The sequence below is a fragment of the Heterodontus francisci genome, chromosome 19, assembly GCF_036365525.1.
Source record: "Heterodontus francisci isolate sHetFra1 chromosome 19, sHetFra1.hap1, whole genome shotgun sequence".
Lineage (NCBI taxonomy): Eukaryota > Metazoa > Chordata > Chondrichthyes > Heterodontiformes > Heterodontidae > Heterodontus > Heterodontus francisci.
The window spans coordinates 42,244,311-42,271,055 of NC_090389.1; the positions used below are offsets into that span (position 1 = coordinate 42,244,311).

Consider the following 26,745-nt stretch of genomic DNA (forward strand, 5'->3'; position numbering starts at 1 on the left):
AAATGTTTTTTTTACTATGTAATGCCAATGTACATTGAATTTAAAATGGAATGGCAAGAATTGTGAGGCACTTCATGTTTTCTGTATTGAGGAAATCTGATCTCTATTGTACTTTGCAAAATGTGAAATTTGAATTGTTTTGAACTGTTTTGTAATGTATTTTTGCAAATATTAATTTTTGGGGAAAAGAAAGTTTGTAGAACGTACACTAAGTTGATACCTAGGATGAAGGAGTTGTCTTATGAGGAAATGTTGAGCAGGTTGGGCCTATATTCATTGGAGTTTAGAAGAATGAGAGGCGATCTTATTGAAGCATATAAAATTCTGAGGGGGTTTGACAGGGTAGATACTGAGAGGATGTTTTCCCTCGTGGGGGAATCTAGAACTAGGGGGTACAATTTCAAAATAAGGAGTCTGCCATTTAAGATGGAGATTAGGAGGAATTCTTTCTCTGAGGGTGGTTAATCTTTGGAATTCTCTTCCCCAGAGTGCAGTGTAGGCTGGGTCATTGAATATATTCAAGGCTGAGCTGGACAGATTTTTGATCTACATAGGAGTAATGAGTTATGGGGGCCGGCAGGAAAGTGAAGTTAAGGCCACGATCAGATCTGCCATGATCTTAATGAATGGCAGAGCAGGATCAAGGGGGCGAAGGGCCTACCCCTGCTCCTATTTCTTATGATCTTATAAAGCACTTTGGGACATCCTGAAGTCGTGAAATGCCCCATGTACATGCATGTTCTTGCTTTCTTTATTTGACATTGCCACAATCTAAATACTTGTCCAAAAATATATCTCATACAGCAAATATTGTGCATTGGATTAATTGTTGTATATAAACTATGACTTGTGTGAGCTTGGTTAATCAGCAGTAAAGGGCTTTTATGTGGCAGTTTAGGAAGCAAAGATGCAAACGGGCCCTGTTTCTGCATGGCTGTGCAGGGCAGCTACTTGCTTATTGGGCAGAACAGATGAGTTACTTTCATTGAATTAATAAATTATACAAACCACACTGGGTAAGTGGCTCCATGGCTAAGCAAACTCTGTTGACTGGAAGGTTCCTTTTGTTCTGGACTAAAATGTTATGTTTGTGCTTACAGTGAAGATCGAGTAATCAACTATTACAAAAAACTAAAAGGTCGCAGCAGAGGACAAGCAATTGTCAAGTAAGTACGTATCTGTTGGATCAGTTCACAGGTTGTATACAGCTCCGAGAGTAAAGAATAATTAACTTGATAAGATAGCACTTCTGCAAAAGCTCTCCAATTGCTTGGTGGGTAAAGGCACCACTAACTTTACTAAATTGTGCAGAACAGACAATCCCAAGTTTGATTCCCAGTTCCATTCCAAGTTTACTGATGTCAGATGGGGTGCTATAGCTGATGCTCCTGGGCCAGGGAGGAAAGTAGTAAACAGGGTCCATGCTTCTGATCATTGACCCTGTTGAAAAATGTATGAGTGGCTATCAGGCTCACTTGTGATACCCACCACAGTTGAATGTCCTATTTACACTCTAAATTTAGACTCGTGACAAATCACTTGGGTTTGCACTTTTGGACAGAATGGGGACAAAATTGGGGGCAGAGTGATAATTTCTGAAAATGTGTTAACTGCCTCAAAATGAGTATGAAGTCACATGGAAGATTGACAGCTCAGGAGTAGAAGTTGACAAATTCTATTTGCAAAGGGTATTGCATTTCTGCTTATTATGAAACACTGTGTTAAATTCCCAATCTGAACCATGTCATCCGGGCTTAGCTTCATGAAGAAACGTTGCGAGGGTCACTGGTTTGTGGCATTTAATGATGGTTAAAAAAATGCAAATAATCATCTCCCTTTTTTTAGTCCAATGATGATGTGTGTCAAGGGAGATAAGGGGTATGTATGGAGATTAGGAATAACGAGTAATAAAACACTGGTTGGGGTAGTTTATAGGCTCCCTAACAGTTATACCATTGGACAGAGCATTATGCAAGAAAAATTGGAGCTGCTAATTGTGCGGGACATTAATCTTCATATAGTCTGAACAAATCAAGTTGGCAAAGGTTGTCTGGAAGATGATTGTAGAATGCTTTCACGATAGCTTCCGAGAACAATACATTGTGGAACCAGTTAAATCTAGTATTGTGTAATGAGGCAGGGTTAATTCGTAATCTCATAGTGAAAGATCCTCTGGGGGAAAAAGTGATCATGATACACTTGAATTCCGTATTAAGTTTGAGAGCAACATATGTGAGTCCAAAACAAGAATCTTAAACTTACAGCTTATTACATAGATGTGAGGGGAGAGCTGGCTAAGGTTGATTGGGTAAATAGACTGAAATAAACAAATAAACATTGGGACACTTCTAAAGAAATGTTTCAGGATTTTCAATAAAAATATGTTCCATTTTATAAAAAAAAACTCCCTAGATCCATCTGTGCCTTACTAGGGAAGTTAATAGTGTTAGATTAAAAGAGGCTTGTAATGTTGCAAAGAATAGTAGTAAGCCTGAGGATTGGGAGAGTTTTAGAAACCAGCAAAGGGTGACCAAAAGGCTGATTAAAAATAGAATGAGTAAACTAGCCAGGAATATAAAAACTTATTATAAAAGCTTTTACATGTACATAAAAAGGGAGCTGCTAAAGTAAATGTTGGTCCCTTAGAGGCAGAGAAAGGATAAATTATCATGGGGAATGAGGAAATGGCAGAAACGTTGAACAAATATTTTGTGTCTGTCTTCACAGTAGAAGACATACATTCCATACCAGAAATAGAGGGAAATAAGGGGCTAATAAGTGTAAGGAACTTATGATTATGAATATCAGCAAAGAAAAAATATTGGAGGAACTTGGACTAAAAGCTGACAAATCCTAAGTACCTGTTGGGCTGACATCCTAGGACGCTAAAAGAGTTAGCAGCAGAGTTAGTGGATATACTGGTTTGATTTTCTGGAATATGGATAATTTTGAAATTGTCCCAGCAGAGTGGTAGTTAGCAAATGTAAAACGCTATTCAAGCAAGTAGGGAGAGACAAAATTTAGATCTACAGGCCAGTTAGCCTGATATCCATTGTTGGGAAATTGCTGGAATCTATTCAAGTCTTAACAATGCACTTAGAAAATCGTGGTGTGTTCAGCCAGAATCAACATGGCTTTATCAAAGGGAAATCATGTTTGACAAATGTATTTGCATTTTTGAGGATGTAACTAGTAGGGTAGAGATAGGGAAACCTATTAGATGTAGTTTACTTGGATTTCCAAAAGGTTAATGTGCCACACAAAAGGTTAATATGCAAGGTAAGGTCTCATGGAGTTTGGGTAATGTATTAGCATGGGTGGAGGAACAGGAAGCAGGGAGTAAGGATAAACGGGACATTTTCAAGTTGGCAGGCTGTAACTGGTGGAGTAACTCAAGGATTGGTGCTAGCGCCTCAGATATTTGCAATCTATAATCATGACTTACACAAAGAAACCAAGTGTAATGTTTTCTGATACACGTCTAGGTGGGAATGTAAGCTGAGGGGACACAGGCTACAGTGAGATAGATAAGACAGGTTGAGTGGGCAACAAGGTGGCAGATGGACTATAAGGTGGAAGGTGTCAGGTTATTCACTTTCGTGATAAGAAAAGCACAAGACTTTTTAAAAGGCATGAAACTTCTAAATATTGATGCCGAGAGAGATTGGGGTATACTCATACAAGGAACACAAAGTTAGCATGCAGGTACACACAGAAGGCAATTAGGAAGGCAGATGGCATGTTGGTCTTTATTGCAAGGGGATTGGAGTACAAGAATAAGGAAGTCTTGCTACAGTTGTATATGGCTTTGGTGAGATCACACCTGGAGTACTGTACACAGTTTTGGTCTCAGTATCTAAGAAAGGATATACTTACTTTGGAGGCAGTACAGCGAAGGTTCACTAGATTGGTCCCTGGGATAAGAGGGTTGTCCTATGATAGGCTGAGTAAATTAGTCTATACTGTCTGGAGTTCAGAAGAATGAGAGATGATCTCATTGTAACATGCAAGATTCTGAAGGGGCTTGATAGGGTAGGCACTGAGAAATTAGATTCCCCAGCCAGGGCAAACAGAACACGGGGGCACAGTTTCAGGATAAGGGGTTGATCATTTAGGACTGAGATGAGGAGAAATTTCTTCACTCAAAGGGTTGTGAATCTTTGGGATTCTCTTCCCCAGAGGCTTGTGGATGCTTCACCGTTGAGTATATTTAAGGCTGAGATAGACAGGGGAATCAGTGGGTATGGGGAGGTGATGGGAATGTGGAATTGGGCAGAAAAATCAGCCATCATCGTATTGAATTGCGGAGCAGGCTCAAAAGGCTGTGTGGTCTACTACTCCTATTTCTGATATTCTTATGCACTCAGTGAACAAAAAGTTGAAATCGCAAGGCTGTACGAGCATCATTAAAATAAAACTCTCTGTGGATGACACATTCCTCATTCTGAAGTAACCGGACCAGGCAAATCAAGACTTTGCAGTTCACTGGTTACTTTGCTTCGGTAGACAATACCTAATTTATTTCTGTGCTACTAATTACAGTAAGTCATCTGGCAAAAATCATGCAGTGTGACCTCCTTGCAATCTGACTCCAGGATAAAATTTCTCACTGCTTGACTGGTTTTAGTAACCAGTGCAACAGATCGAAACTCACCACCTGCATTCTGCCCACCATTTATCGACTCTGAGCAGAAAAACTGATGTGGAAACCCTTTGAAATAAACTGTGCTGCAAATCTTGAGGCTGAGTCCTCCTGACTAAACTGAAGGCAATCTCTGTGGACCTGCAGTAGTTGACAGAATTGCACTTTATGCCTGCCAGTAAAATGGCATAATGGTATAATGGTTCAACGGTTCGTCAGATGAGTATGTTGCAGCCAAGCTTGTAATCAAATAAGCAAAATAAGACTGGCTGGGATTCCGATTTCCTCTGTCCAAAATACAACTCAGATGCACTAATTTTGTACCTGTGTATTTAAAGAGTTTAATCAAGCAGCAGCAACTTCTTTTGTTTAATTCTTATTTATAACAAATTGAGATTCCCAAGATTGGTCTTGAAAACAATTATTATTGCAATTTCAGTGGAAAAACTTCGACCATGACACGCATCTGTTTTACTTGAAGCCAGTGGCGATTAGGTGGATTTTGAAAATGTCACATCAAAATTCACATTCCAACAGAGAAATTGTTTGGGGTCCTTTGTATAAAGGCATACCTTAAGTTGTCACCTTTTTTGCCAACAACAAGAGCAACTTATATTTATATAGCGCCTTTAACGTAATAAAACATCCCAAGGCTCTTCATAGGAGCGTTATAAAACAAAATTAGACACTGAACCACATAAGGCAATATTGGGGCAAATGGCCAAAGGCTTGGTCAAAGAGGTAGGTTTTAAGTAGAGTCTTAAAGGAAGAAAGAGAGATAGAGAGAGAGGTTTCGAGAGAGAATTCTAGAGTGTGGTGCCTAGGCATCTGAAGGCACAGCCATTAATGGTGGAGCAGTTAAAGTCGGGGGATGCTCAAGAGGCCAGAATTGGATGAGCGTAGATATTTTCGAGGGTTGTGGGGCTGGAGGAGATTACAGAGATAGGGAAGGGGCCAGGCCATGGAGGGATTTGAAAAGAAGAATGGGAATTTTAAAATTGAGTTATTTCATTTGCACAATAGTAATGTTACTAATTGAGTTGATGGTTTATTTTGAACAAGTAAAACTTAGTTGTAAGAGAAACACATTAGCACTTTGCGTAACTAACTATATTTCTTTTTTCAGTTATATGACTGTGGTGGAAGCTCTTCCTACCTATGGTATTCATTACTATGGAGTAAAGGTTAGTCATTAAATGTGTTTACTTGGCACTGTGATCTGCTTTTTATTCACTGTTTCTCAAGAACAGCGTGCTTTAGTGAAGAAAGCTTTTTTCCATTTATTAATTTCTTAGCGTGAGCCTGTGGTTTTCTCTTTCTCCCATTCCATCACAATGGAACTTTTTTCCTCCAGTGATTGTAATTCTTCATGTGAGTTCTCTGCACGTGAAACACTTGTTTTCTCTCCATAAGTTCTATTATTCTTCCCTTGTCTCCTCTCCATTCTGCAATAACACAAATTGGGTTATAACTCCACAGGCACTGGTAGTTCTTTCATACCTTAAACAAATAAGCATGTATATAGCCTTTTACCACCTCTGCATGTCACAAAACACTTTACAGCCAACAAAGTACTTTTGAAGTATAATCACCATTGTAATGTAGGGAGGTAGCTGATCTTGATGTGTACATGTGAGTTATCCAACCATACAAGGCATCACAGCAAGTCCAATGTTCCCATGGGCACTTTCCACCCATGGGCACTTTCCACCAATGGTCACTGAATAGTATTTGGGATCAGAAACCCCAACCCCAAGGAAGTTGAGGCCAAATGTAGCACCCCCACTGCCGCTCTGCTGAAAATTAGCTAACACTCTGCAGATCAGGAACTAAAGCTGGGATCTTTCTCTTTCGCAACATGCTATGCAGTACATTGTTTTTGAAAATATCAGGGGAAGCTTGTAAAATGGGCATTTGTAAAACAATATATTCCATTGATGTACTTCCACAGTCCTTGCCCTTTGTGCAAATACATAAAAATAACCTAAACCTAAAAGACTATATCTTTTCTTGCTGCATTCTATTTATATTTCTTGTGTTAAATGCTGTGAAGTGGGGGCATAATGCCACCCTGAGATGTTATTACCTGATCTAATTTAAAAAAATAAAGATTTTGCAATAGGGGTATTTTTAACCAGCATTCAGAAGTTTGTGGCATGTAGGTGTACTGAATCTTGAGTAGTAGCAAATGCAGGGTAATTACTGTCAAAGCTGTAGTTGATGTAAAGTTCAACTTGTGTAGTAATTATGAAAAGAAAGGTGATGTAATTGAAATGTCGATCTGGATTGATGGTAATTTTTTTCAGGCATTCTGAGTAATGGAAGGATAAGTCCTCAACAAAGTAAAAGATTTGTGAAATATTTTATTGGACTTGTTTGAATCGATAAATATTTGAGTGCTCCATGCTTTAATTTAAAAGCACGTTGCCTGCAATTACTGTAGGTTCCAATATGACTTCTACTTCATATGTTAATTGTTCACCCTAAATGTGGTTAACTGTAATAATTCTACTAAATGCAGAAGATTGTTTTAAAATGGCTATGCCGTCTTTACAGTATGCGGAGACATAGGATCCTGGAAGTGAAGTCCGACTTCTCTGAGAATTCTAATTGATAACCATATCCAATTTATTTTTGCTCTGTTGCACTAATGCAAACAGTAATTTTGTTTCCATTTTTCTATTTCCCTGATTTCAAAACATCTATCTAAAACAAGGGAATTAATTTGTCTATCTGTAGAACTGCTGTGGACTTGCTTGTGCTACAAGTGTTTTCATTGAGTAAATTTGGATTTCTTGATTTGGTACTATCTGGCTTTTTGTAGGAAGTAAAAACTGAGATTATTAATGCTCAACCAGACTCAACTTTATCAGCTACTGTATTTAAATCCATGCATTTTACGTTATGTGTCATGTTGGTTGACTCAAGATTTAAAACACTAAATATCAATATTTGAATAGCTTGTTTGTGTAAATGCCTGCAACACCCAAACTCAATAAGGAGAAAAGTTACCAAGAGTCTGAGTAAATAAGACAAACCTTTCAAGATCAGTTGACAACTTTAAGTAATGTTTCATTTAGTTAGAAAATGTATTTATTATGTAATTAGATATTGAGGCCTTCAAAAGAGAATTGGATAATTTCTGAAGTGACAAAATTTGCAGGGCTACGAGGAAAAGGCAGGCGAGTGGGACTAGGTGAATTGGTCGTGCAGACATAATGGGCCGAATCCATGCTGTAACCATTCTATGATTCCATATAAATACAATATTAACTTCAATATTTTGAGGTCAACTCCAAATTGGAGTATTGGAAAAACTAAACCAAACAGCATTAACTTGCTTTTAGAACCAAAAGATTAGGTGCACTGCAATTTTCTCAGATTTTGAGGTATTTATAAAAGCATTGAAGTGTGACCAGAGTTTGTATGTAAATACAAAACACCTAATTTATTAGAAATTGATTGACTTACTACTGGAACACAGATCAGCCTGACTAGTGCACTATAAATATTTTATAAAAATTAAAATATAGTTTTCATTTTCTCAATGTTTTATCAAGGTGAAGAATATCAGTAGTTGAGGGAGGAATAGAAGATATTTAAGTTCAGGCACTGAGTTTGTGTCAAATAGTTGCATGTTACATTTAGTACAGCCAGATGCAGTGTAATGATCGCTCTACTCAGCCCCAACAATATCCCTTGATTAGGGATGCTTTCTGCTGTAGGTCCATGGCCACTAGCAACTGGTTGAAACTGCACAAAGTCATTTCATTTAGGGCTCTAGTAAAGGAGACTTTGATCTCATCAGTCTAGTCTGGTTTGGAACCCAGATTAGAGATGAAAGACCAGAATCTAACTGCAGCACCCAGCCACTGGACCTTTTTGTTCTGAACGAATGGAAATGGGCAGATCAGCCAAACAGCAATAATATATTGGGGAGGTTTTATTAATAAAATTTATTACTGTGGTAGTATGTAGTACTGAATAATGTATTTATAAGCCATTGCAAACAAAAACATTTTTACACTTCATTGACATGAACTTTTATATTCAAGTTTGGGCTGACTGACCCCAAGTATAGAATTTCATTTGGATGACTGGGATTATGGGCTGTGATATCAGTGTCCTCTGAAGGGTATGTCAATATAAGGAAAGCATAAGCGTGTGATGTTTGATATCACTGAGCAAAATCTACTGTTAGTGGTTGAATGATGAAGTAGACAACCACTTAATAAGCTACTTGAAGCTGTATTTCAAAATGTTAGTCACTTTTTTTGATCTTTTAGGATAAACAAGGAATTCCCTGGTGGCTTGGAATTGGTTGCAAAGGAATTGGACAATACGACTTTCATGATAAAGTCAAGCCCAGAAAGGTGAAAAATCAATTGCTTTATCCTCAAGTTCACTTAACTACAAACCTTTTGGTACAGAAACATAATCTAAAGATAATTTTAAGTTGAATAATTTTAAAAACCTTTGTTTTCAATGTTAAATGGTTTCAAAAGGACCTTGTCCTCCTGTAAGAGTGCCACGTAAACTGTTATTCAGTAAAACACACATGATGTATATTGTGTTGTGAAAACATTTCAAGACGAAATGATGTAATGTTCATTCCAACAAAGAAGATGTCTTTCCTTTTAAAAGCAGACCACTGGTTTATGCCATTAGTTCACCTCAGTGAACCAGGGCTACAGAGGGGAAAGTGAACCACTGATCATGGTACACTGACCTAAACTGGAACCCGGTACCTCAGCACCTCCAATTTAAACTTCTCATCTTTGTATTTAAATCCTTTCATGGTCTTGTTTCTGCTTATCTCTATAATCTGCAGACCTTCAACCCCATAACCTGAACTTGTCGTTCTGCCAACTCTGGCCTTTTGTGCATAGCACCCCACAACCCCTTCACCCCACACTCTGGAACTATCTGCCGCAAATCCTCTACCTCACCATCTCCCACTGCTTCTTTAAGACCCTTAAAAAAACCACCTGTTCAGTCAAGCTTTTGCTCAGCTCTCCACTTTTGCTCAGCATCCATTTATTTATTTCTGATTATGCCATGGTGAAGAGTCTTCAGACATTTTTTTACATTAAAGTCACTATATAAATGCAAGCTGTTGCTGGAAGAAACGGTGAAGACCAAGGGGAGAAACATGTGTTACTAAACAGCAGTAGCATGCATGTGTGCAGTTGTTTGGGAAAGACTTGAAATCTTTTTCCTTTTCCATATTGCTCTTCCAGTGCTGAGTGAGCTCTGCACAGATGAGTGGCAGTAAAATTGCTTCACAACTGTACAGAAAGGAGTGGAAGCTCTAGTCATGTAGCTGGCCTTGGCCCTTTTCTTTTGCTGCCTATGCATTCTAGATTAGTTAAGCATTGTAATGTTTGCCTCATCTGAAGACTCGTCCCATTCATAATTTATCATCCCTTCAGCTGCATTGTTGGAAGTACCGCATTATAAATGGGCTGCAGTTTTTTTGCTGGTGTTATGTTATATGTTGCTACTTAAAATTTTAGAATGCTACTTAAACCTTTTTATGCTGCTACATTTCTAAGTGTGTTGAGTGACTGTTTAGGTATGGGATGCATGGTGCGCCAACATTAAGGTACTTTGTTCCCAGGTCAACAGATCAGTGGGAATTTAAGTATGGAATCTGCTCTAACACTAGGCAGCTTGCACAATGTTTGTTCAGTTTGAAATAACTAAGGCTGGAGCTCTGGATTTGGAAGGTAAAGAAATCGTTGCCTTGACAATCCAGGATTCAATCTGGTGAGCTCTCCATGGAGGGATCCCATTCATCTTTATTTGTGTAGTTAATTGAAGGTAATGAGACAAGGCTCCAATGAGTCTGTAAGCTCTTCAATTCAGAAATGTGGAGAAATATAATTGAGTATACGACATTGAGCAGGATGTTGTCACGTGGGAAATTGTGACTTGAAAAATTACATTCGCAATTCTGTTTTGAAAAATGCAATTGATGTTTTTCTTAAGTATGTTATTACTTATTGATCACTTTAAGCATTCTCATTTTAGGTATGCACATTGTGAGCTGAGGTCTTTATTTAATGTGCATGAGGAATACTTTTGCATCGCAGTTTTGTGACCTCACTGTTGTAAAACGTGTCGTATTTAACACATGGTTATTAGATTTGAAGAATTTAATCATATATTTTGTTTGATAATCCCTTATTGAACTGCCCAGAACCTAACAACATGAAATCTGCTAACACTGTAAATAGTATTGTGGGTTTCTGAAGATACTGCAATCTATTGTAAATTATGGAATTTTTTTTCTGACAATCCAACACTTTTTTTAATTGAGAGAATGCATTCTAATTACTTCAAATTCTTTTTAAACCGATAAGATCTCGGATTCCTAAATTGGATGAATGCAGGTTTCAAGTTCCAAACCACAATTTGAGCAGAGAACATAAGTTAATACTAATGTGCAATACTTAGGGAGTGTTACATTGTCTGAGGTGCTTTCCTTTTGGGCGAGCACTGGGAAAAAGTGCAGAACAAAAAGGGCTTTGCTTGGTTTTCCTTACCCAACACTGGCAAAAACAAATTAATTCCTCATTTATTTCATTGTTCATTCATTCTGGAGGACTTCTGTGTGCAAAGTGTCTTCCAATCCTTCTTAGATAGGTGGTGCCACAGTACTGGAGAATTGCAAATGTTAGACCCTTGTTCAAGTGTGTGCAAGTTGCAAGCCTGTTTCCTAGGCAACAGCAAGAGAGAGAGAGGTAACATGCCGTATTGTATCCATTTGTGTCTAAGACTGCCTAGAATCGGTTTGATCTACATTGGCCTACAGGCGGTGTTTCGCCTAAAGAGGAAATGACCCCAGGAAAGGAAACTTTGCATTGATGGAGGTAGCCAATTCCTTTTTACTCCCGTCTCTAAGAAGTCTCTGCCTCAGGTGTGACCTTGTGTTGTCTTTTGTGTTTCTGGGAGTTCTGGAATTCTCAGTAATGTTTCTACTGATAGGCTGCTAATTCAAAATCTAAATAGACCTGTTGTTATACTCCTTGTTGAAAGATCTATGTGACACCTACTGCAGCCAAAGTGCCTTGAACACTTATCCATTACAGACTGTTCTTCAACTCGCCTGGAGAATTCAAGTGGCATCTGACTATTCAGTCTAAGACACCTCACTGATCCGGGAAAGTAACCAATCAGGACTTGCAACCCAGTTGTTTTATTATTCCTAAGAAACAGCTCTAATTTTAAAAACATCATTTTTGAATCGGTTAACCGTTGGTTTTTGAATGTATGTGTGTGTGCGTGCATGAGGCTTAGGAAAAAGATGTTATAAAGTCTTTTCAGACATAGATTTATCTCAGTATCGTTTAAAATTTAGTTTATTAATAGTTAATTTGTTATTCAAAGATACTTGGTTTGGTGTGTTTTATTCTGGGGGTAAAGAAGTGATTAATTTGGCTAATTTCTGATAGGTGGGAAACTTTAATAAAATGCTGTGACCTGTGGAGAAATGGGACTGAATTGACAGTGCATTACTCCCACCTCAGTCGTAACAATACAAAATTAGCTGAGTGGAAACAGAGTAGTTGTGAACAGTTGTTTTTTGATCTGGAGAAAGGTATATAGTGTGGCTCCCCAGAGGTTTGTGTTGGGATCCCTGCTTTTCTTGATACAAATTAATCGAGATTTGAGTGTGCAGGCACAATTTTAAAATTTACAGATGACTCAAAACTTGGAAGTTGTGTGAACTGTGAGGAGAATAGTGATAGACTTCAAGAGGGCGTATGCAGGCTGGTGCAATGGGTGGACAAATACAAATGAAGTTTAATGCTGTGATGTTGGAAATGATGCATTTTGGTAGGAAGAGCGAGGAAAGGAAACATAATTTAATGGGGCTCAATTCTACAGGGGGTGCAGGGGCAGAGGAACCTGTAGGTATATATGCAAACAATCGTTGAAGGTTGCAGAGAAGGTTGAGAAATTGGTTAATAAAGCATACAGGATCTTGGGCTTAATAAATAGAGTGCAAGAACAAGGAAGTTATGAGAGCCTGTATAGAACACTGGTTCGGCCTCAACTAGTGTCCGATTTTGGGCACCACACTTCAGGAAGGATGTTGAGGCATGAGAAAGGGTGTGGAAAAGATGCACGATAATGGTTCCAGGGATGAGAAACTTCAGTTACATGGATAGTTTGGAGAAGAGACGATAAAGAGGAGATTTGACAGAGGTGTTCAAAATAATGAGGGGTCTGGACGGCATAGATAGGAAGAAACTGTTTCCATTGGTGGAAGGATCCAGGACCAGAGGACACTGATTTAAGGTGATTGACAAAAGAAGCAACAGCAACATGAGGGAAAACTTTTTAATGCGGCGAGTGGTTAGGATCTGGAATCCACTGCCTGAAAGTGTGATGGAGGCAGATTCAATCGAGGCCTTCAAAAGAGAATTGGATACGTTTCTGAAGAGAAAATATTAGCTATGGGGGAAAAGACGGGGGAGTGGGAATAAGTGAGTTGCTCTTGCTGAGAGCTGGCACAGACATGATGGGCCAAATAGTCGCCTTTTGTGCTGTAACCATTCTATGATTCTATATTTGCCAATGTGAGTCACTATTTTGAAGTAATTGTCTGTGAACTACTTTGAGACATGGTAGGACTGTGCATAAATGCAAGGCCTTATTCTTAGTTAGAACATAACAGAAAATGCTGGAAGAAGTGTGAGTGAATGCAGTATTTTGCTGATTATTAGCGTAAATTGTTCAATAGAAAACATTAGTTAATTTGTCTAGCTCCCTCACCTATTTTCTGATACTGCTGCACTTGCGTAGTTTAAGGAAAAATGAGTGTGCATTGACATAGCACATCATCATAACCTCAAGGCACCATGCAATGATGAATTACTTTTTAAAGTACAGTTTTTTTTTTAGCAAATGTGGCTGCCAAGTTGCACATGAGCTGAATGACCAGCCAATCTATTTAAAATGGCATTTATGAAAGGGAGAATGTTGGCCAAAATAGTGGGAGAGTTCCTTGCTCCTCTTCAAGTAGTGCCATGGACTTTCTTCTATCCACCCAAACAGGCAGATGATGCCTCTGCTAATCATCTATCCAAAAGACACCTCCAACAATCCACTACTCACTCAGCACTGGACTGAAGTGTCATCCTAATAAGTGCAGATGTGAAGTATGGTTGAAAACCATACCCCTCTGACAAGGAGATGAAAGAGTGTGCTATAAGCTAAACCCCAGGTTGATGCTAAAGTGCACAAAGTACATCTGTAATTAGTATTGCTTTTTTAAATAATTTACAATATATTATTCATTTGAAGAGAGCTGTTTGATTTGGTATATTTATTTCCTACATAGTGTGAGACCTACATTAGATTGATGCCTGTTACAAATTACAAAGCACTGTGCCAATACAAATTTCGTAATGATTTATGGCTCTGCCCATGTTATCATAAACTACCTTTTGAAAATTAAAAAAACTGGCCATCTATTCAAAGGTATTTTAAGTGTGTTCAAAGGTCTCCTTTGATATCTCCCACTGCTAATCTGGGGTCCAGAGTATGATGACCTTTTCGCCTCCCAAATCTGCGCCCAAATTTCCTGGAATCGTGTTGAAAACCCTCCAATCAGGTTTTTGCCACTGCCAAAGTACCAAAACAGCTCTCCTCAGTCACAAGTGACATCCTATATAACTGTGACAAAGGTAAGCTGTTGCTCATCCTTGTCTACTTGTCTGCAGACTTTGATATGGTTGACCCCACTATCCTCCCCCAGTGCCTCTTCACTGTCTGCCAGCTGCCTGATTCCATTCTTGTCTGGCTAAACATAGCCAATGAATCACTTACAAGGCTTCTGTTACAGCACTGTTCCCTCTGGTGTCCGCTAAGGATCTATCCTTGGACCCCTGCTATTTCTTGTCTACATGCTGCTCCTCAGTGACATTATTCGAAAATATAGGCTGGGATTTTACGTGGTCCTGTGGGGAGGGGAAGGCAAGAAGGCCCCGTTCTTGGAGCAACCACACACCTGCCAGCCAATTAACAGCCACCAGGTAGGGTGGTTGACCGTTCACTGGCCGGAGACTGAGGCAGTGGCCGTGTCGTCACCATTTTTAAAGGGCTGCCAGCAATAAAACACTGCCTCAGACCATCCTGCCAAGCAGCTTGTGAGCACCTTTGCAGCAACCTGAGAAGACATCCAACCAGCAGTGTGGACCTACCATTGGGAGAGGGCAAAGAGGTCACAGATGTAGTCTCCTGCTGCTTCTCCATCTGCGGGTGGCTATGCGGCTGCTGCTGACTGAATCCATGTACCTGCACCTTTCTCCTTCTCTGATTGTTCTCGCTGAATAGACAATGCCATGGCACTTTGGCATTGCCATTCTGAAGGGCCACTCTGCCAGTTGCTTCTTCAACACTTGCCACCCAACCCCCCTCTTGATTGCCCTGTCCCCCCACCCCAAACCCCCCAATGCCAGGAGGTCAAGAGCCTGTTTGAGGCTCAATCCTAGATCCCCTCCTCCATGCTAAACGCTCAGGCCGTGCTGCACCAGCCTTCCTGTGAAAATGAACTCCCTGATCCCACGGCTGCCGCATGCAGCAATGACCTCCGCCTCATTACTGCCCTTAAACACCTGCCAGGGCTGTGATGGCCCATGGCCCCCAAGCACTCCTCGCAAAATTGGAACGGTTCAAGAATCTTAACCTCTCAAATGCTGGCTTTGAAAAGTGCATGCCAGTCTCACTCGACTTGCTGTCTGCTACTGGTAGAATGCAGACCTGGTACAATGATGCAGAGATCTGTCCCAATGCCACCCGGTGTGATTTTAGGTTCTCCCCCACGCCCCCCCTCAACAATGCCCACCGTCTCGGTGCTGTAAAATCCCAGCCATAGCATCAGTTTCCACATGTACTAACGACCAACGTCCCCTCTAATATTTTTTTTGTGGTGTGCAGCTGATTCATTTAAATGCGTGGGCCCTTAAATCTTTTGCGTGGCCATGCACACGCAGTAATTCAAATGAGCCAACTTGTGTGCAGACTGCGCAGAAACTTTGGGGTTGCTGCACAGCTTGCAGAAAACATTGCTGACAACACCCAGCTCTACCTCACCACCACCTCTCTCAACACCTGCACATGCTGTACATTATCCGACAACCAGTACTGGATGAGCAGAAACTTCCTCCAACTGAATATTGTGAAGACTGAAGCAGTTGTCTTCAGTCCTCACCACAGACTCTGTTCCCTAGCCACTGACTCCATCTCAGCAACTGTCTGAGGCTGAACCTGAATGTTTAAAACCTTGGTGTCCTATTTGACCATGAGATGAGATTCCAACCACATATCTGTACCGTCACCAAGGCTGACTGTTTCCGCCTCCGTTACATCACCTGACACCACCCCTGCCTCAGCTCATTTGCTGCTGAAACCCTTAATCAATGCCATTATTACCTTCACTATTCCAGCATAGTCCTGACCAGCCTCTAACGTTTTCCCCCCTCCATAGACGTGAGGTCATCCAAAACTTTGTCTGTGTCCTAACTTCAACCAGGTTCTGTTGAGCCATCACCACTGTGCTCACTGATCTATACTGGCTCCCTGTTGAGCAATGCCTCATTTTTAAAATTTTCATCCTAGTTTTCAAATCTCTCCAAGGTCTTGACCCTTCCTATCTCTAACATCCTTCAGCTTCACAACCATCTTAAATATCTGCGCTCTTCACTCCACCATTAGTGGCCATGTCTTCAGCTGCCTTGGCCCTAAGCTCTGGAATTCTCTCCCTAAACCTCTGTCTCTCTACTCTCCTTTAAGACGTTCCTTAAAACCTACCTCTTTGACCAAGTTTTTGGTCATGATATCTCTTTATCTGCTGAGTGCCAATTTTTGTTCTATATTGCTCTTGTGAAGTGCCTTGGAATGTTTTACTACATTAAAGGCACTGTATGAATACAAATTGTTGTGGTGATTTCCATTCCAGATTACAGTGGAGCATTGTGTGTGTGTGTGCACATGTGTTTGGTGCAGGGGTTGCAGTGGAGAGTTTGGTAACTCATCAGGGAATTTTTACTCCAATAAGGAGGATGGATTTGAGTTTATTTTTGCTTTTTCAATGAGAAAATTGGGTGTATTCATAGCATACCATTAATGGCTAGTCTTGCTGTCAATTATAAAAAAAAATTCTGATACTTTAAAGACACACCCAATTTTATCAGATTTTTTCTTGTAATTGACAGCAAGACTAGCCATTAATGGCATGTTATGACTTCCTAAGTGACATTCTCCATGCCATATATGACACTTAACAGATTAAAATTATGTTGTGGGAATTGTCAACAACAACTTACATTTATGTAGCATCTTTTAATGTAGTAAAATATATCAAAATGCTTTACAGGAATATTATCAAACAAAATTTGACACCAAGCCCCGTAAGAAGATATTAGGACAGGTGACCCACAGCTTAGTCAAAGAGGTGAATATCAATAAGTGTCTTAAAGAAGGAGAGAGAGGCAGAGAGGTTTACGGAGCGAATTCTAAAGCTTAGGCTCTTGGCAGCTGAAGGGACAGAAGTCAATGGTGAGATGATGAAGATCACCCCATGACAATGGTGTGTTCTTAGAGTTTACAAATTCATTGAACCTCTCCATTCAGGCATACCCAGGTACACAGTTGGACCTGGTAAATGCAGAAAGCACAAGTCTCAGGCTCTGCAAAGAAGTGCAAGATGCACAAGACAAACCTCTTAAAGGCTTTTCTGACTAGCAGTTACTGATTTTATGGGTACATTTAATGTTTTAATTATTAACATTTCATGTATTATGCTATTAGACAGTTTTATAATGTTGAAACCAGTTTTGAAGACATCAATTGAGTAATGAGTAGCATATCATGTCATAGCTACCTTGCAGAAAAAAAAGCAATTAAATTGTTTGGCATTTCTTGTTTCAGATTGAGATATCTACACTCCTCTAATTCTGGCCTCTTGCATATCCCTTATTTTAATCACTCCACTATTGGCTACCAAGTCTTCAACTGCCAAGACCTTAAGCTCCAGAACTTTCCCCCTAAACCCCTCTTCCTTTACTTCTCTTCCTTTAAGGCACTTCTTAAAACCTGCCTGTTTCACCAAGCCTTTAGTCGCCTGTCCGAATATCGCCTTTTGTGGCTCAGGGTCGAACTTTGTTTGGTATCGCTTCTGTGAAATGTCTTGGAATGCCTTACTAGGTTAAAGGCACAAAATAAATACTTGTTGTTTGCTGGCATTTCACACCTGTAGATATTTGAGCCATCCAGCAAAGTCAACTTCACCTTGGTTGGTTGATCCAATAAGAAAATTGTGATGGATGATTTTTCATGGTATGGACTCGTATTGTGCAAAGTGTACATTTACCATGTGACAGAGTTACACTTCTATATAGATTTTGGGATAAGATTGAAATGGTCATGGCTGTTGATGATTTCTTTGAGAAAGATTTGTTTTCATGTGTTTCGTTCTGACATTAATTTTCACATGTGCCTCAGAAAGCAAAGTGGTGACTGAAGTAGGTTGGAGCAAAATTGCTTGAGCAGTTTTATTGATTTTATAGCATTGTGCTTGCCAGTTCATGAATGGTAACTTTGAAAAGAATTGAGCAATTTGGTTGTTGGTTATTATTTTCTAGCTTTTCCTATGTAAGAAGTTCAAATTGATCCATATCCTTGGCTTACAGGCAGGTGATGTGTTGGATGTGCTTTCGATGCAAGGTGTTTAATTACCTATAGATAGGAGCAAGGTCTTCTAAACCTAAGTCAGAATAAATGATTATCTGTTATGAAAAAATAGGTTTTTAATGAAATTGGGTTAAAATATTTTGAATGCTTTTAGAGCAGAAAAGAAAATATTGAATTTTATAATTTGCAAAGAATGTTCTTGCAAAGGATTTTAACAATGTTGCTTTGAAGTATAATTTATGAATCCAAGGTTCATGTTCCATTATATAGTAGTACCTAATCACATCAGTCCACAAAATTTAATAAGGGAGTGTCTTTTGAATGAAGTCATTTGAAAATATAGCTGCGTAAAAGTACAAAGTACATGAAAACAATTCCTTCCATTACTGATAAATATTTTAATTTAAGTTGCTGCTATCGATCTCATAAAATAGTAAAAGAAATTGAAAAACTTAAATGAAGAGTTAAGACTAATGCAGCAGACCACCAAACTTGAAAAGATAAGGCTAGAAGACTAAAGTCTAGAAAAGTGACACCATCTCTGGGTTATGTAAACATGGGAAGGAAAAGCTAAGGAATTTCAGACCCCAGAAAAGAACGATTGCAGTAAATCTTAATTCAACAGTAAAGATGGAGTGAGGAAGATGATCATGTAGGGCAGTAGTTTTGGAATTAGAGGGGCACAAGAGCAGAAAGCACAAAGGAAAATCATAATCTTATGGTATTTATAAAATGGAGACTGAAACAAAGTTGTAACAGGAAAACAAAAAGGCTGGCAGCTATTTAAGAGCAGGATCGCCTATCAGTGTTTTATCTTGTCCAGGATTGTGAGACTTATGTTAGAAAAATCTCCCCAGATATGGGAAAAATATTCAACTCTTGGGCTTTAGCAAAAGAAGAGAAAATGGTTGATGCAAAAGAAGAAAAAAAAACTTGGAAGCAAATTTTGTAGTGGAGGGCATATAGGAGTTCAATTCAATGTCAGTATATGTCAGAGATAGGCCAAGAAAATGCCAAAAGACGAAAGGCTGTGTATTCAGGCATTAAAAGGTTATTGATGGTGTGTTCAATTAATATGTTGATCTCAATATTTTGAAGTAGCTTTGAAGCAAAATCCAGTTTTGAGACCTTTCTGATACCTCATGCCTGAATTATCAGATCAGGACTACAATGATAAAAGAATATTCTTTAATCATATCCAATCTGTTACTTGTGGGCAGGATGTGCAAGCAAGAAAAGAAAATACAAAATGTATTTTCTTGGATGACTAGTGTCATGCAGGCCCCTGCTAAGGATGTAGCATATTAATTTTGCCACAAGGACATTAAATTTCAAATTGTTGCTGGGAAGAAGAGAAGGCCTGTTGGAAGGGGTTACCAGACCCCTGGCTGGAAAGACATTTTTGCATATTAACAGACAGTGTTTGTAGACAAAGGACCATTCCCTGACATGCACAATACACAGAGCCAAGACATGGTCAGACCAGTTAGTCACATGACTGGCTGTTGCAGAGTTTGAACTGAGAGTTTTAAATTGGAGAGACAGTGTTTGAACTGGCAGAAAGCGAATGCTCCTGGACTGAAGAAGACCTGTCTGCTCCCATCTCTTTCTCATGGAACTCCAAAAACCCACTGAAAACATATGAACCCCAAGAGAGAAAAGTCTCCTAAATGTGAACAAGGTTTAAGAAGAATACTGGGCCCCAACAGTTCTACCTACAAGCAAGGACTCTACAGTGAGCTGGAAGAGCCTTAACAAAAACTCTTCAGATATTGCATCAAACTTATCCACTTGATTTCTTCCCGTTTCTGTCCCTATCTGTATGTGCATATCGCATATGCATGCTAGCATAGGCGTTAACCAAATTAGAGTTTAAGTTTAATAAATTTCACTACTTCCTTAAACCTAAAAAACGTGTGTGTGTGTGTGTGTTGGTTTCTTTGCTTTATAATTGCAAAGCGGTGAACAAGGATTCACCAAGGGGGAGCTAAAAACACCGGTGTGTTTAAAATTAAACCTTGTTACAACAAGTGAAGGCTGAAAAGGAACCCTAGACCTCTTTCTCACCTGGTCGTAATACTAGACGCTACAATAATTGCTTGTCAGGGTTTTGTAACATTTAATAATGTACTTTTGGAGTTGGTCTGTATATTTTATATTCATTTGGGTAAAGGGGACACAAGCTGCTATTTACTTAAGTTGTTACCAGCTATAGTGTATTGACTTGGTCCTTCCATGTGTTCTGTAGTTCAGTCCAGCAACACTGTTTCTCCTTTGCTCCAAGAAAGCTGATCTAGTTATTCAGTTTCCTGTCACCATATAGATTTGGAATAGGAAAGGAAGCACAATTGGTTAAGAAAGACTAATTTGTATATAACTGGGATTCTTTTATCTTAAATTTATTAAAGTCATTGCATTGTGCAAAATTACTTTTTGCCTCATAGAGATGAGATACAGTATCCCATAACTTATCTCATGATTAAAAACATTCACGTTTAAAATAAACACAATGTGCTACTTTTGTAATACCCTTTTTGTTAGAGCTACATATACATATGCTGGCCACTGTATACAGCTCTGTATATCAGTTTGCATTCTTGCTCTGCAGCAGTTACACGTTTTACCCAATTCATGATGCAAGGCACTTTTACTTTGCTGCTCAGGCTCCAGACCAACAGAGCTGAAGGGGAGACCAATGGCCTCCAAGCATCATGCTCTACTTTTTGTTATCCTTCTGTGCCTCCGGTTCTGCCAATGGAAGGAGATGTTTATTTTCTCTGCCTCTGACCTCCACTGTCACTACTGTTATGACTGAGGCGAGAGCAACGCACGTCAATTCAGTCCCGTCACTCCATAGGTCGCAGCATATTATTTCAATTTTTCCACCCAAACAGAAAACAGCCAGATTAAACACACTAGTAACCCCCAGAAAAAACAGACCAAACCAGGTATCTTTAGACAACAACAAATGAACTATTAAAACTAAATCTTAAATACTATGAAGATAAACCTATGTCTAAAGACCTTATAACTTATTTTAACTTAACTCCCCCATTCTCTGTCTCTCAAAATTCAACAGTTAACCAGTTTCTTTTTTGAAAAAAATGTTTTAAAAATTAGCTGTTTCTTAAGAATAAATAAATAACTGGGTTGTTAGTCTTTGTGGGTTAGGTTCCTGATGGGTGAGGTATTCTAGTGTAAAAATAATAATCGGGTGCCACTAGAAGACTCCACGTGGATTCGATGAAACAGTCCTTCAATAGATGGGCATTCAGAGCACTTCGGCTGCAGCAGGCATCAAACAGTTCTTTGAACAAGGAGTATAGCTATGGGTTTAAAAACTGACAGTCTCTCAGTTGAAACTTTACTGCGAATTCCAGAAAACCCAATCAGTCAAGAGAGATTTAATCTTGAAGCAAAGACTTCTTGGGTTGGAAGTAAAGACAAGGAATTTTGCTCCAGCAATACAAATGGTCTCTTCAAAGGGTTTTATCCTCCTCAAGCAATTAACTTGACGTGTAGCTCCTTGTAGAATTTCTGCTGAGAGCAATAGCTCTTTCCTCCAGTAAGCACGCTTCACTGATGTCTCTCAAAACTGGTTTTAGCTGGTTTTTGCACAGTCAAATTGAAACATTATAGCATGTGACCTCACTCTCCTGCTGTTGCCTAGGTAACAAATGCAGCTGGCACACTGTGCCTCTTAGCTTTTAAAGGCACGCTGTTTTAATCCGAGGAGAAAATAAGTACAGTTCCGTGACACCACCCAAGCAAACTTGGGTCCCAAGCACTATCAAAGAAAAGGAGCTGGTGCTTTTCATTAGTGTGGAATCAACAAGAGGAAGACTGCAAGTCTGCCATCTGTGCTATATCAATAAATTGTGCCTATAGTTTAACACCACATTCTAAATCAGTATCAAGAATCCACTGTCTTTTTCTTGCTGGTAAAATTGTGGATTTGAGCTCATTATGTAGAATAACATGCCTGTGTCTGACTGACTTGATTGAATTTTTTGAGGGGTTTGATGAGGCGTATAGCATTTGATATAGTCTGCATGGATTTTAGCAAGGTTTTTTGACAAGGTCCCACATGGCAGACAGATCAGAAAAGTAAGAGCCCATGGGATCCAAGAGAAAGTGGCAAGTTAGATCCAAAATTGGCTCTGGAGCAGAAAATGAAAGGTAATGATTGACAGCTGTTTTGTGACTGGAATGGTGTTTCCAGTGAGGTTCTGCACAGCTCAGTACTACATCCTTGCTTTTTGTAGTACATATCAATGATTTAGATTGAAATGTAGGGGGCATGATTAAGAAGTTTGCAGATGATACACAAGTTGGCCGTGTGGTTGATAGAAAGGAAGAAAGTTGTAGACTGCAGGAAGATATCATTAACTGGTCAGATGGGTGGACAAATGGAAAATGGAATTCATTCTGGAGAAGTGTGAGGTAGTGTATTTGGGGAGGACAAACAAGGCAAGAAAATATACAATAGATGGTAGGATACTGAGAAATGTAGAGCAACAGAGGGACCTTGGAGTGCATGTCCACAGATGCCTAAAGGTAACAGCTTAGGTAGGTAAGGTGGTAGGTTATGAAGGATATTTTCCTTTTACATTCTATGCCTTGGATAATAGCGCAGGGAGGTTATGCTGGAACTCAATAAAACACAAAGCCACAGCTAGAGTACTGCATGCAGTTCTGGTCACTGTATTACAAGAAGGATGTTATCGCACAAGAGAGGGTTCAGAGGAGATTTATGAAGATGTTGCCAGGACTGGAGAAATTTACCCATGAGGGAAGATTGGATAGGCTGGAGTTCTTTGCATTGGAACGGAGGAGGCTGAGGGGCAATTTAATTGACGTGTATAAAATTATCAGGGCGATAAAGTGGATAGAAAGAACCTATTTCCCTTAGAGAGGTCAATAACCAAGGAGCATAGATTTTAAAGTAATTGGCAGAAGGAATAGAGGGAAGCTGAAAATATCTTTCACCCAGAGGATGGTGGGGTCTGGAACTCATTTCCTGAAAGGGTGGTAGAGGCAGAAACCCTCAAAGTTAAAAAGTACTTGGATATGCACTTGAAATGTTGCAATCTACAGGACCCTATGGACCAAGAGCTGGAAGTGGGGTTAGGCTGGATCGCTCCTTTTCTGCTGGCACAGACACAAGGGGCTCCTGTGCTGTACATTTTTTATGTTTCTATGTAGTTGGTTGAGACTTTAAATTGAAGTACTGTCTATTGACTTGAGTAGTTCAAGTGGGCATAAAAGATTCCATGGTGCTATCTGAAGAGGAGCAGAAAACTCTCCAATTATTCTTGCCAGCAACCTTCCCTCAACTATATTATTATTTTTTTAAACGTAACTGGCCATGCTTTCGAATTCTGTTAGGGCGCATTACCACATTTGCTTGCATAGCAGTGACTACACTTCAAAAGTAATTAATGTGTGAAATATTTTGAGCAGTTAGTGCAATCTATAAATGCTATTATTTAGAGTATTATTTCCCTTGCAGGTAAGTAAATTCTTATTCAGCAACTTTAACTTATAACAACACTGGCTTAAGTCTCCATAGCCCAGGGACAACCTATTGTTACTATGGTTGAGATCAGATATCTCAGCAGAAATCATGATTGAACTTGTACACCACGACACATTTATCCATTAATGTGGCCATTTTATCATGAACATAAAGAGCCTAAAACACTGACTATAGTAACTGCATTAAGATGCTAATTTGTGTGTTTATGCATATAGATTTATCGGTAGGTGTGAATGTATATAAATACAGGTATGTAGATAGAAATTATATATAGTATGTATAGGAATCTTAATTTTTTAAAACTAAAATGTTGGGAGAACAGCCAGTTATTGGACACACTGTATGTTCCTTCCTTCCACCCCCACCAAACCAACAGTGCTGTTAATTGGGCGTTGTCATTACAATTAAAACTTGAGGAAATATATTTCAACATCTTTAAATTTTAAGAAGACAATGGTTGAAGTTTGACACAAGCTGGCTGTTCTTCCAAAATTTCAGTTAAAAATATTTCTATATATAATTTCCATCTCTATTGTATTTATGTATTTATATATTTTATACATGTGTAATGTGGTTACTATATTTGGCATTTTAGGTGCTTAATATTCATATTAAAATGGTCAGATTATGGATAAATATGTCGTGGTGTACAAGTTCAGTCATGGTCTCTGCTGAGATGGCTGATCTCAACCAGGATAACAATAGGTGTTTCTGGGCTATGGAGAATAAATTTTAAAAGTCTTCCCACTTCTGATCACTATCCAGCGACTGGCTGGAAACTGTGTGGATGTCAGATAAGGATAAGATTGAGTTGACTTTGATGGCGTCTGCTAATATTTCCTGCCAGCACTTATGCAAGCATTACAAAGAATGATTGTGAAGGCTGCTAGACCCAAATCAAACGCCACCTTGTTAGGTCTGATGTGGGCAGGGATTGATAGTGGCTAGAATTTTCATGTCTCAATTAGATTTTTTTTTTTGTTTTAGGTACTAAAAGGTCTTCCGTTCTGCTGTTTTCACGTAATTTGTGTTAGATTAGATTAGAGATACAGCACTGAAACAGGCCCTTCGGCCCACCGAGTCTGTGCCGAACATCAACCACCCATTTATACTAATCCTACACTAATCCCATATTCCTACCAAACATCCCCACCTGTCCCTATATTTCCCTACCACCTACCTATACTAGTGACAATTTATAATGGCCAATTTACCTATCAACCTGCAAGTCTTTTGGCTTGTGGGAGGAAACCGGAGCACCCGGAGAAAACCCACGCAGACACAGGGAGAACTTGCAAACTCCACACAGGCAGTACCCGGAATCGAACCCAGGTCCCTGGAGCTGTGAGGCTGCGGTGCTAACCACTGCGCCACTGTGCCGCCAAGCATTACTCACCATCTACTCTTCAGTAGAGTAGCTGATACCTTAGCAGTCAGATAACTACAAACATCTGCTGTTAAATTGTCCATTGACAGTTATGGCTTTGAGTCAGAGGAGATAAGCCAGTTGATATCAATGGGCCTCAACTGTAAAGCAATACCTCTAGGAAGGGTGAGGAATTAACATTTGAAATTGTCATTCCACATAGTTTAAGAGCAGACATATCAAAGACCTATCTGCAGGGTTAAATGTCTATTTTTAAACTAGTATCCTGTCTGTTCATCAGGATTTTATTTCTGAGGCATCTACGCCAATAAGCAATAGATAAAAACCTAGTGGAGCAGTGGCCAGCTCAAACTCTTAGTTCAGTTTGTCATGTAGTTAACCAGAAGTAGTAACTGGCACTTAAACCAAGCATCAAATATAAGAGAGCATTTCTACGATTAGAAGTTGTCCCAACAGATGCAAAACATTTTCTTTGGAGGGCATGCAAAGGAGTACACTGAAATTATAATACATTAATAAAAACTATACATAATTGCACACATTTTCTAATATATACTAACGTCCATTTCAGAGAGCAAAATCTGCACAGTAGAATGAAAATGTGGTGCGTCAATGCTGCAAATGCCTACAAATGCTGCAAAAATTGTTGTTGCAGTAAGACTCCTCAGGCCACACACCTTGCTATACCTTGTCAACTCCATATGTTCATTCAGCACATACGTCATGTGGATTTCCAGCAGCTGAATCGGTTAGTGAACAGCACCTAAGCTCCCGTGAGTCTGCCCTGTGAGGACATCATTCACTGCTTGTGGTTGAGGTGCAGTGCCTAAAGGCAAAAACATACTGCTGTAACAGTCTTTCTTTCTTGGCCCTCAGTGTTTGCCTCCCTCCCTGTAGGGAAGCACCTGGTCTCCACTCTGTATTTTTCCACAAAGGCACAGATGCAATCAGCAAGAGATCTTTCACTATTTTATTTTGCTCCTAATTATACAGTGATACTTGACAATTGAAGTACTTTTCTTCCACCCTCTTTATATACATACACCCACATACAATGATGTTCTGTGCAAGCAAGCTAATGGGTCCTGCTAAAATGCAATTTAGTATTTTAATTTAGTGTGATTGAAAATTTTGGAGACGGCATTCGGAATACTCTTCATGTCACCTAAATAAATAATTATTTAGTAAATTGTATATTTTAGCATGTTCAGGTGTGATTCAGTACTTGGGTAAAATTCTGACTAGTACTTTTTCTTTAAATTATACAGTAATTACCCGTTAAAACAAACTGTATCTTCTTACCAGCCTTGCTCTTTGTCTCTGGGTAGAATACATATGGATATCAAGAAAACAAATAGATCTCAAAGTTTATATTTTAGTATGGGAGAACTCGCATATTTTTCTGAACAAATTGGAGCCACACCCACAAGATATTTTTGAATGTATATTTGAACAATTTATCATATCTAGTAC

The 26,745-nt window shown here is 39.2% G+C and overlaps 1 protein-coding gene across 2 annotated transcripts in view; it reads left to right on the forward strand.

The window, feature by feature from the left end:
* The window catches only part of frmd4bb (FERM domain containing 4Bb), a 393,899-nt gene that overhangs the window by 312,520 nt on the left and 54,634 nt on the right, over positions 1-26,745 (forward strand). The window contains exons 9-11 of one of the 2 annotated variants that reach the window (XM_068051541.1): positions 1,101-1,166; positions 5,769-5,826; positions 8,929-9,015. In XM_068051541.1, coding sequence (XP_067907642.1) covers positions 1,101-1,166; positions 5,769-5,826; positions 8,929-9,015 — 211 coding nt within the window. Of the gene's footprint in view, positions 1-1,100; positions 1,171-5,768; positions 5,827-8,928; positions 9,016-26,745 lie in introns of those variants that run through there. The other variant, XM_068051542.1, reaches the window with a different exon arrangement.